Genomic DNA, 12,280 nt, shown 5'->3' with positions numbered 1-12,280 from the left:
AGAGAGGAGGTGGTTAAGAAGCATTTCTGCTCCCATATCTGCTCCCATATCTGTTGAATACAGCAAGCACTACATGACCAAATAAAGATATGTTTAAGATAAAGTACCCCTAGCAGAAAATAGCTGCTGTTTTCCATTAGAGGTTTGTTAACAAAATCCAGCAGAGATCATTTCTTTTCTAGCCTCTATCATTCCTTTGCCAGCTTGAATGCAGTTTGAGCTCTCCGCCCTCTGAATGTATGCTCAAGTCATTCATTATGTGTCAGTTCAAGGCCAGTGCCCACTTTTGCATGTCACAGTAAATGGTAGTTAATTATCACAACATGAATGAGCAAGAGTAAGCCACAGCAAGCCTCAACCAAGGACACATGTCAGTTGATTTGCGTTCATTTAATATTTGTATTCCACTCTTCAAACAACAAACGCTGAGCTCAAAGTGGCTTGCAATAATCACAATACCATTAAAAAACAACCAACCCTGCAATCACTATAACATTGTTGTAAGAAATTAAAGTTTATATATATATATATATATAATATCTATTTTATATATATATGTTGTTGTTGTTGTTGTTGTCTTTGTCCATGGAGTTTTCTTGGCAGGGATACTGGAGTGGGTTGCCAGTTCCTCCTCCAGTGGATCACGTTTGGTCCAAACTCTCCACTATGACCTGTCCATCTTGACTGTCCATAGCTTCCCTGAGTAATTCAAGCCCCTTCGCCACGACAAGGCATGTTCATAAATGTACCAAGCAAACAAGGCCGCATGTCTGAAGCAGCAGGCGTGACACCATTTTTTGACTCCCAGCTGACCAAGTGTTTTCTCTGCAAGGAGGGAGGAGGTGAGCAGCCCTCTGCCTGAATGCCAGATGATGGGCCATTTCCCTCACAAAGGACGGCCATTAGCCTCGCATTAGCCTCACCAGCCAGGGCAGGAAACCTTTTGTTTTGCAGAAATGTGTGTCTGGGAGGGGTCAAGGAGAGATGGCACAGGTGTGAGAATTCTCAGGTTACCTCCTCTGACCCTCCCAATTTGTGAAGTAGGTCTGATGTATCTGAGGGGGGGTGGTTTGGGCTGCACCTCTTCTGTGATGTATGGATGATGCTTCTGGGGGGTGGGGGCTGGACTCCGAGGGGATTTTTTTTGAAATGTGTTTTTAAGGACAGGCAGCCCTTTGTTTGGGGTTCTTCCCTGCTCACCTGTGTGTGAGGAAGGTACCCTGTTGCAACAGAACAATAAAGATCAAGCTTACTAGCTGCTTTGCTTCTAATGGGTTGGTTTCTGTTTAATATTTATGCTTCATCTTTTATTGGTGGGTTATTTTGAAATTGAGACCTGCAGTTTTAATTGAATTTTAAATTTGTATTTTAATCTGTTATTTTAAATTGATCGTTTTTATGTTTTTTGTTGTGATTTTAATTGATGTTAGCCGCCCTGAGCCCGGTTCTCTGGCTGGGAAGGGCGGGGTATAAATAAAATTATTATTATTATTATTATTATTATTATTATTATTATTATTAATAATTATTCTCTGGTTGGCCTCTGTTTTTTTTACTCCTACCAATGGAGAACCTGCAAAGGACTTTACAAGGGCTCTTGTGTACCCCATAAAGGAATAAGGCCAGGTTTTTTTCTTATAACAACATCAAACACAACAGCATATGAAACGAACAACAAGTTCATCAAAATAATAAAGTCAATAAAGTCATAGCATCTCCTTACTCCATAACAACAACAAAAAGGGATTAGCTGTTGGTTATAATATGCATTGTTTTACAACACTGCAATGGTTGGAAGCATCATTCGCTGCACGAATTGCCATTCCAGATCCTTTAATAGAACAACAAACTTTATTTGCATAGCCTACAGGCTATTGCATCAAAAAGACACATATTACAGATACTGATAAAAACTCTATATAAACCAATAAAATCAGTTGAATCGGGATTCGGCACAATTAAAACAAGAATAAATGAGATCTTAATTATTATCATTCAGCTGGCAGCCCTCAATTTCATGGCCCTCTCAACAAATCTGGCTACCTTCTCCGTTGTCTGGGTATTCTGGTCTGCCAGGAGGAAAAACAGTATGTCCTCGGACGAGCGGCCTGGAATGGCAAGTATAAGCAGCATGACGATCTCTTCCCTGAAGTCTTTATATAAGGGGCAAGACAGGAGTACATGTGATACAGTCTCCACATTACCGACTCCACAGGGACAGAGTCGATTCTGGAATGGTGTTTTTGATAATCGGTCTTCAAGAACAGCGGAAGGTAGCATATCTAATCTGGCCAACGTAAAAGCTCGTCTATATTTTGGAATAGTTAAATTGGACAGGTATGCCGCCTGGGAGTCCAGGTAGGAGGGGGGAAGATAAATGTACCACAACACAAAGTTCATATTAAAGATCCTTTAATATGAACTTTATGTGTTGAACAGAGTTGCAGAAGTGAAAAGTCTGCTTTGTGCAAGGTGCCTCCATCTGATTTTGGTTGATCTCCTTCCCCGCTGCACCACACCTCGGCACACTACATCCCAGGCATTTGCACGGAGTCCAACAAACCATAGAAGAGGATTGGTACTGCAATTGCAAGGAAAGGACAGAACAGAACAGCTGTTGCAGCCCAATCCTTTATTTATGCACAATAAAAAGTCCAAAATATGTAGAAGTTTTATGAATTCAATTTGTACATAAAAACAAAAGAAATTGTATGCCAAATACCTACTTGGTTTTCTGGCCCCTGGCTCCCACTGTATTCCTAAATTCTGAGCCAGACTTTGGGATAGTTCTTGTGCCATTGCCCAGGGTAGGCCATACTGTTGGAAAAGGAGATTCAGGTAGAGAGCACACAAAAGTACTATCAATCATTGCAATTTATAGCAGAAAGTGTTTGCTTAACTAGTTATCCTGTATGGAATTCAGACCCTAAAACAAACTCTGCGGAAACATCTCACTAATCCGCATTATTTTCAGGTGTGTTTAGGATTGTATCCTCAAACGCTTCACTACATAATTTTTTTAAAAAAAATTCCTTCCAGTAGCACTTAAACAATAGGAACACCTGTTTCTGGAAATGAAAAATGTATGTTTGGGTCCAGTTTTATTAGTGACACCTCCAAAACATAGCAGATAACTATTTTCCCAAAATGAATACAAGAGTTTTAAAAATAATAGCAATTTTGACACACAGTATGATAAGGTATTTTGGAACTGGTCTGTTCATATAAGTAAAACCAGTTTAAAGCTATAGTGCAGAGAAGGGATATGGAAACTTATGTTTAGGCATTGTAAATCCCCACTTCACTGTCTTGCATAAACCCTCAACTCTCTGCACCCTTTTGTCCCATTCTGCATGCAAAAATATGATTTTTCCCATATTTTGCTCATGTAGTGAATTATACATTTAACTATTTTTGCACTGTTCCTAACAGTTACAGTCTTCATTACACTTTAAAGAATCGTACTCAACATTCTTTTTTTTTTTTTTACAAGTACACAGCCTTTTATGAAGTAGATAACTTTCTACTTGTTATAAAATCAAAAAATCCTTCCGGTAGCACCTTAGAGACCAACTAAGTTTGTTCTTGGTATGAGCGTTCGTGTGCATGCACACTTCTTCAGATACACTAAAACAGAAGTCACCAGACCCTTATATATAGTGAGAGGGTGGGGAGGGGTATTACTCTGAAGGGTAGTGGGAATGGGGGATTGGCTGATGGGTGTGGAAAACCTGTTAACGACTGTTAACGATTGCAATTAGTCTTAAGGGAAAAGCAAGGGGTGAGATGGCTAAGGTTAGCTTTGTCATGTATAATGAGATAAGAATCCAATGTCTTTGTTCAGACCAGGTCTCTCCGAGGTTTTAAGTTTGGTAATGAGTTGCAGTTCAGCAACTTCTCTTTCCAGTCTATTTCTGAAATTCCTTTGTATTAAGACAGCTACTTTGAGATCGTGTATAGAATGTCCTGGGAGACTAAAGTGTTCTCCTACTGGTTTCTTTGTCTTGTGATTCCTGAAATCAGATTTAGGCCCATTTATCAGGGTATGGCCTGTTTATCCAATATAGACAGCTGAAGGGCACTGTTGGCATTTGACTTGTTAAAATAGATATCCTGGTACATTCTCTTTTGTTCAGAGAATGGCCCTTTGCGTAACTAAAGGGTTGCTCAAGTACAGGTGATTTGTTCCCATGGCAGCTAATGGCCAGAGATTTCGTTTGGAAGCAGTAATGTCAGTATAACATATGCTACATACCTTCTAGTAGCACCTTAGAGACCAACTAAGTTTGTTCTTGGTATGAGCTTCCGTGTGCATGCACACTTCTTCAAATACTATCTGAAGAAGTGCGCATGAACACGAAAGCTCATACCAAGAACAAACTTAGTTGGTCTCTAAGGTGCTACTGGAAGGAATTTCTTTATTTTTTATTTTGTTTTGACTATGGCAGACCAACACGGCTACCTACCTGTATATGCTACATAGTTACCATATGAATAACTTTTATTTATGCAGCCAAAAGAACCCTCAATAACTCACCACAAAAACTGACATCATATAGGACAGGGAGATTCATTCTTGTGTGCGAGAATACCCCGAATTCATGCATAAATAAAACTCCAGACCACAGCTTTCCAAACTGTGTGTTGCGACGCATTAGTGTGTCAGCTGCGGTGTGTAGGTATGTCACGCTCATGCTTCCCGCACTCCTCCCGGGGCTGGAAAGGGGTTAGTTTAACCTCCGGATTGCTAGTAAAAAGGAACCTCCGGTTTGCTAGTAAAAATGAATTACTGTGTTGTGAAATGATGCATGTCTAAATGATGCATGCCACCAACATGAAAAGTTTGGAAAGCTTTGCTCTAGACCAGTGTTCCCCAACCTTGGGCCTCCAGCTGTTTTTGGCCTACAACTCCCATCGTCCCTGAGCACTGGCCTTGCTAGCTAGGGATGATGGGAGCTGTAGTCCAAAAACAGCTGGAGGCCCAAGGTCCATGGGTAGGCAACGTAAGGCCAGTGGGCCAGATGCGGCCCAATCGCCTTCTCAATCCGGCCCGCAGACGGTCCGGGAATCAGCGTGTTTTTACATGAGTAGAATGTGTCCTTTTATTTAAAATGCATCTCTGGGTTATTTGTGGGGCATAGGAATTCGTTCATCTCCACCCAATATAGTCCGGGCCACCACATGGTCTGAGGGATGGTGGACCAGCCCACGGCTGAAAAAGGGTGCTGACCCCTGCTCTAGAAATCTTCCTGACATCTACAATATCTGAAGGGCTACAAGTTGGCAACTCTCAACTTCAGCCCTAGCCAGAATGCACAATGACAAGGTGTTGGGAGTTGTAGTTCAACAACATCTCTAGAGCTACAAGTTCCCTACCTTTGGTGTAGAGCAGTGATGGCGAACCCGTGGCACGCGTGCCACAGCTGGCACGCAGAGCTCTCTCTGCTGGCACGCCAGGGGCGGGGAAATGGCGCCGCCGCGCTGCTCTGCTCATGCGTCCTGCCAGCGCAGGCGCAGCAGCGGACAGCAGCAATTTCCCTCCTTGGCGCCTGTGGTGTTTGGCTGCTGCTGCTGCTGCGGAGGATTCGACGCGAGGCAACGACGACGGCGAGGTAACAGCAGCGGCGGGCTGGGCCAGGGGCGGCGGGTGAGGGGGAAGCCCTCCTTTTGAGCGCTGCGAGCGGGGGGGGGGAGCCGCGCGGCCCCGCCGGCGATGCCATCCCTAAGTAAAACGGCAGTGCTATGTATGTTCGGGTGGAAGGAAGGATGGAAGGAGGCAAATGTGGAGCTCTTTACTCAAACATGTGCACACAGGGTTGGTGCATTGGAGGAGTAGGCGGCCACCTCCCCTTCCATCCGAGCGGTGTTTGGGATGGCGCGAAGAAAAGTCTCGCTAAGACCCAAGCCGCCAAGGGGCGCGCACCCCCGCGCAGGGGTAGGCGGAGCTGTGCAGGAGCTGAGCGGCGTTTGCTTCCCGCCTCGGGTGGGCTTTTCTTCCCAACCGCCTTCACAGTCCGGGAGGCGCCGTTGCTGTGGTGGCGGCTCTCACATGTCTTTAGCTACCTCCTCCGACTGCCCGAGCGCTCTCCGGTAAGGAGGAAGTCAAACCTCGAAGAAAGGGCAGGAGCTGCATTTGGGAAGGTTTGGGATGCAACCGCTATGGTTCCTCCCTTTGCCCAGTTTTTGCAAAACAAAAACAAAACCCCCACACATAATAAATAAAAAAACCCACTGGCCCTTTCCTGCGTTCCGTTTTCTGGGAACGGTCTGTCTCCTCCCTCTGCAAAGTTGTATGCAGATGCGGAGAGGAGGGCGGCGAATAACACCGGAGTTCATGCAGGGAGAACTAACTCTCAAAAGTCTCTCTCTTCTCTTCCCTTCCTCCAAGGTAAATTACATGCATCAAGGCAGCTTTGCCTGTATCACATTCCGCGGATTGATTGCTTATGTATTTACACACACCAGCACAGTTGTGGGCGAAATTTTATTCAGTGTACCCAAAATAAAATAACTCTTTGAACCTGCTGCCCATAACCTTCTATCGATCTGGCTATGAATAATAGGTTGAGAAAGATTCAAAGAACAAATGAAGGGTTGTACTGGTATGTATATTATTTCCTCAGAGCAACCCCAGTGAAATAAGTGAACTTAAGGCCATTTAATTGCAGTGTTGGCACTTTGAAATAAAAAAGTTGGTTTTCCACTGCAGTTTGGGCACTCGGGCTCAAAAAGGTTCGCCATCACTGGTGTAGAGCTTTCAAAAAAAGCAACAAATTTTGTACGCGCAGAGGACTATTTTAAGGTTATTTCACACTTAGCTGCAGGCCAATCACAAAGTATCTTTCGATTTCCAACTGCAGTGAAACGACACTTTGACACAACCATTTGGGTGCAATGACTTGAAGAAATCAAATCAGAAGTGTGGTTCCGTTCAATGGAGGCAATAAGATAGCGGAAGGATGGACACCTCATTTTCACAGATTCACCCTATTCACTGCAGGCCTTCCCCCAAGCTACCTGAAAAGCTGGTTCTTAGGTTTGCCCCCCCCCCCAGAACAATATGGGATATGGCACAGAGGGCTGCAGCATGTAGGGCAGAAACAGCTAAAACAGGTACGCCGCCTGAGAAGAAGTGTTTACCTAATGCCTCAATGGCCATTTTGATTCCAATATGCGGAATCTAGGAGATGGAATGGTCCAAAAGGCCCAACGCATTAGAGAAATTCTAATTCCGGAATCTTTCTTAAAGCCTAAGTTCCAAGCACAACAACCAATATTGAACTAATTGACAGAGATCACGGCTTACAGTTTTGCAAATATCCACAACACAGACTTTACCCAAAGCATGCCACTTTATCAGTAGTGTACTGGAGCCTTAAATGCTTGAAGATTTCTTTTCTTTTTTCTAACGAATCGTATTATAAAGAGAACTATTTCACCTCTCATACAGGGTCTGTCACGCGTACCTCACAGTGAGATATGGCTGCCTTCAGCATGTATTCAAATGTTCTATGCTAAGCTGACACTAGAATAATAGGTCAAATGATTTTCAGTTGACTGTATTTCAGGCTTGAGCCTTTTAGGAATATCTATGAAAAAAAATCTGAAATTTTTGAACATATTATGAGAAGCGCCGTTTAAAAAGAAGGTATATGATGAGGGAACTATTTCATAAATTTTCCCTTCCTCACAAGACCTCCAAAAGAGAAATGTTACCTCATTTACTCCAACACCTCTAGACACAGAACAAATTCCTCCAAAATAGCTCAGGCTGCTTCTTTTGTAATGAAATGTCACATTCCTGAAGAACAAGATAAATGAAGCAATATTAAAAAGTGTTATCTCACATATATACGATGCCCTACAAATATCTTCTTATGTGGCACATGTAAATTAATAGGAATTTCATTTCCATTATGGCCCATTATGGTCCAAGCCTGGATTTTTCCCCCCTTGCAAAGCATGTGTTTTACTATTGAACTACAGCGGCTTCTCTTTCAGACAACAGTAAGAAGAGGATAAAAATGATTCCACTGCATTCTGTATTTTTTAAAATGATAATAATAAAATACCTAAAAGAAGCAGCATTTAAGATATACCTATCTATATATATAAAACCCAAGTGTCTCTGCGTCCAGTCCCTGTGTCTCTGGGTTTGTGCTACTGCGCATGTGCCCCACGGACACAGGGATTGGAGCAGAGAGATCGGGCCGGGAACAGCGGCGGCAGTTGAAGCGGGGCGGTTGAAATGGAACTCTGGCGCTCCAAAGGCCGAGGAGAGGCCGAGAAGGGAGGCCGCGCTGGCACAGCTGCTGCTGCAGCCGCCGTCTGACTCGGAGCCCCGAGGACTAGCGGCCCAGGAGCAGCGCAGAGCAGCCCGCCCCGCGGAGTGCCGACGCTCCGGAGGCCGAAGAGGGACGCAGCGCTGCCACAGCTGCTGCAGCCGCCGTCTGACTCCTGGAGCCCTAAGGCCAACTTCAATTACATTAGCCTCTCACAGAACAACCTGCGCGTCCACTACAAAGGTGATAGGAATGGAGGGAGGGCGAGGCCGCCTCAATCCCCACACCCCCCCTTTGCCTTTTCCTCCGAAAGGCAGGCTAAGAAACTCCTAGGGAAGCTCTGAACCTCTCCCCAGGCAGGAGAGGCAGGGGAAGCTGAGCGAGCGCACGCACGCCCAGTTATTAGGCAGACAAAAGGACAAAAAAAACCCACAGCCTTGGGGGGGGGGAGGACACGCTCCGCACTCCGGGCTCCTTCCCTCACGCGCCTCTTTTTGACCACATATGTTCTAGCGCCCGTTATTTTAACGGGCTTAAACCACTAGTGAGATATAAATTAGCAGACAGAATAAGAACTAGAAAAAGAGACCATGTACCAAACAGAGCTTGCACTACATACGAGAGAAGGTGTACAGCATCGGCACGCTGCTTGATGAAATTCTGCCGATATTTGGAAAAATCATGAAGCATCTGTCTTGGGTCAGGGTGGACATTTATACGATCTCTGTCCGACCAGGTTTCAACAGCAACCAAAACAACCCTGGTATTCAGCTGCTCCTTGAAAATCTGTGGGCAGATACAGGACAGGCACAGGAGTAGAACACTGGGTCAAAACATGCACAGTTAGCCAGTCAGAGTCAGTGGAAGGACAAAAGGGGTAAAGCAGGAGGGAAAGATTGGAATACAATTAGCCAATACACCTCCAGTATCCTTTAAAAGAATCAATATTGCACTGAATTCAACACAACAAATGATTATGTAGAGCCATCTTATTTACTGCACTTGTCCTTCATCTTTCACCAACCCTACGTGCCCTAAGCTTGGGAAGTGCTGAGCATAGGACTTGCAAAGCGCTTTCTGCAGAGCTTCCGAAGCACTGGTTGCAAGGCACTTGGGAAGTGGCGCAGAAGAGGCTTTGAAGGCACTGCCAATTGGCAGTATCCTTTTGGCACAACCCCTTACTTGCCCCTCAGATGATATCAGATGCAGGGAAGGTGGACATGGGTTGGCCCAAGCATTCCTGTGAGCCCAAAGAGTGGGTGCTGGCTGGCCCAAATAGGTGTGCAGGCTGGAGGTTCCCTAACTGATTTAGTTCCTACAGTATGCTGTGGGAAATGCTGTGTAAAGCCCCACAGCTCACTTCGGGAAGAGGCAGAGGAAGAGGAGTGCAACTATATGCTGCTCAAGTCGGAATCCTTCCTTGGCTCAGCAGAATGCTCGCTAAGCTCTGATACAGATAACAAGGGAAAGTTCAGTGAGCTTGGATGTTCGGAGTTTGGAAAGTTCAGTGGTGCGGGAGCACAGCAATATTCCTTCCTACAAGTCCAACACTACTGCCTACCGTACAAATCTGGAAGCTGCCCTAACTCTTGAGGTGTATCACAGAGGAATAATGTAGAATGCAATCTAGTAGTCTGTGCACCACCACGGCACCCCAACCTTTCCCAACTCTATTGCAAATCTGCCCCTGGTTAAGGGATGAGGGGCAGGGAGGAGACTGCTCTGTGTATGTTCAAGGGTGCAGACGTAAAACATGTGTCCTGGAGTCCTATCTTTGTGTGGGGGTACATTTAAAAATAAGATTTTACTTTAGTGTGCCATTTAGTTTCATAAACTTATCCAGTTAGTCAGGGTGGAATTCTGGAGGAGGCCCAGCCTACCTAATTATTAATATCATGGGGTCTCACAGCATTTAACCTTTTACTTAAGTTTAACAGAAGAGGATAACAATATTTAGAAAATGTTTATCAAGATATTATATACACAGACACCATTATTACAGTAGGCTCCGTATCACTTCAGGTTTGTTGTCCCATGTTTGTTTGGATTGTGTCTTGGCCTGGGTGATTTAACTGGGCATGATGTGTTGATGTCTCATATAACCTTTGGTGACCTACTTATTGAACTGAATTGGGCCTTGTGTGGCAACTTCTAAATGCCCACTGAAAACTTTTCTATTCTGCCATTAAGAGTAAAAAAAAGGTAAAGGACCCCTGGACAGTTATGTCCAGTCAAAGGCGACTATGGGGTTGTGATGCTCATCTCACTTTCAGGCCGAGGGAGCTGGCGTTTGTCCACAGACAGCTTTCCGGGTCATGTGGCACGAATAAACAGCTTCTGGCGCAATGGAACACCGTGATGGAAACCAGAGTGCACAGAAATGCCATTTACCTTCCTGCCACAGTGGTACCTATTTATCTACTTGCACTGGTATGCTTTCGAACTGCTAGGTTGGCAGGAGCTGGGGCAGAGCAACGGGAGCTCACCCCGTCACGGGGATTCGAACCACCAACACCTTTGGATCAGCAAGCCCAAGAGGCTCAGTGGTTCAGACCACAGAGCCACCCGCTGTGTTAATGTACATTAACAGTACAGTCGTACCTCTGGTTATGTACTTAATTTGTTCCGGAGGTCCGTTCTTAACCTGAAACTGTTCTTAACCTGAAGCACCACTTTAGCTAATGGGGCCTCCCGCTGCCGCTGCGCCGCCAGAGCACGATTTCTGTTCTTATCCTGAAGCAAAGTTCTTAAACTGAAGCATTATTTCTGGGTTAGCAGAGTATGTAACCTGAAGCATATGTAACCAGAGGTGCCACTGTACACCCCCCACAATGGTCTTTTGATGTTTCGTTTTTAATTTGTTTCTGCTTTTAAGTTTTTGTAATTTTATTGTTCAGTTCTGGTTTTACTGTATATTGTTGTAAACCGCTGTTTTTTTTGTTTGTTTAATGATACAGCAGGATGTAAATAAAATGAGCACTAAAATGTCACAAGTGGAACCTGTAACAAAATGTTGCAGCGTGGAGCGCTCCCATTCATTATTCCCGTTGGCCTGCAGAAACCTTTTCCAGGATACTTTATTACATTTCCCTTTCCTAGTTTTTAGTTGTAGCCTCCCCACCAGCACACACCCAGTCAGTCAGAGTCCTGTGAACACGAATCATGCCTAGTCCCCACTGTTTGTGGGTATTTGCCGCCACCACCCAGCCCCATTTTTTATATTGGAGATTTTCAGAGGTTCCTCCAAGCCTACTGATAGCTCCCTTTCGGCTACATAAGGATTAGCAGGATAGCTATTAGTATATACTGGTCTGTACTCCCAAGGTTGTGCAAGTTTACATCCTCTATCAGCACTATTTTCATCCCGTCTGCAAAGTCAAATGTTGAATCGTGAGGCATTAATTGTACCAATTATTGTAATACTTACAGCATCCACAAGATTTACCACAGATTTCGCGAAGTTGTTCGTGTAAGCGTGGGATGATCGGTGCTTTTTAAACTAGAAGAAAAATGTTAAACCGTGATTCGATCAAGAGGTTTGCCTCCTGGCAATGCAAAGAACAAACAGCTGCTCTGCTAATCAGTGTTTTCCTCTTGAACTGCTAACGTTTATGGAATTCACAAGCGTTTGTTTCATGAAAAAAAGGGGGAGAACTATACTATAAAATAGTTAACTGCAACAACTTTCCCCCATCAGTTTCACTTTGAAAATATATTTAATTCCTGGAATTAGTGGTCCCATGTCTCCTGTGCATTTGCTCTCAATTCCGCCTTTAAGTGAAACAATACTATTGCAAGGTTGTGGGTCAGACTATCAAAACAGATTTATACATTTACTTGGGAAAATTTATACACCACTTAATCACAAAACTATATAAGCTGTGTACATAATAAAATTATTGATAAAAGCAGCTATTATTCACAGTACGGTGAAAAAACAAGTACCGGTATACATACTAAAACACAGATAAAATCAGTAAAGCGTTTAAAATGGAACA

At 44.2% G+C, this 12,280-nt stretch overlaps 1 protein-coding gene across 1 annotated transcript in view; it reads right to left on the bottom strand.

The window, feature by feature from the left end:
- ADAM23 (ADAM metallopeptidase domain 23) overlaps window positions 1-12,280 on the bottom strand; it is a 73,364-nt gene that overhangs the window by 33,709 nt on the left and 27,375 nt on the right. The window contains exons 10-13 of the mRNA XM_033170121.1: window positions 11,710-11,781; window positions 8,902-9,068; window positions 7,717-7,801; window positions 2,727-2,817 (exon numbers count right to left, since the gene is read on the bottom strand). Coding sequence (XP_033026012.1) covers window positions 2,727-2,817; window positions 7,717-7,801; window positions 8,902-9,068; window positions 11,710-11,781 — 415 coding nt within the window. The remainder of the gene's footprint in view (window positions 1-2,726; window positions 2,818-7,716; window positions 7,802-8,901; window positions 9,069-11,709; window positions 11,782-12,280) is intronic.

This window comes from Lacerta agilis, chromosome 1, assembly GCF_009819535.1.
Source record: "Lacerta agilis isolate rLacAgi1 chromosome 1, rLacAgi1.pri, whole genome shotgun sequence".
In the NCBI taxonomy this organism is placed as follows: domain Eukaryota; kingdom Metazoa; phylum Chordata; class Lepidosauria; order Squamata; family Lacertidae; genus Lacerta; species Lacerta agilis.
This window is presented reverse-complemented; position numbering and strand designations above follow the sequence as displayed.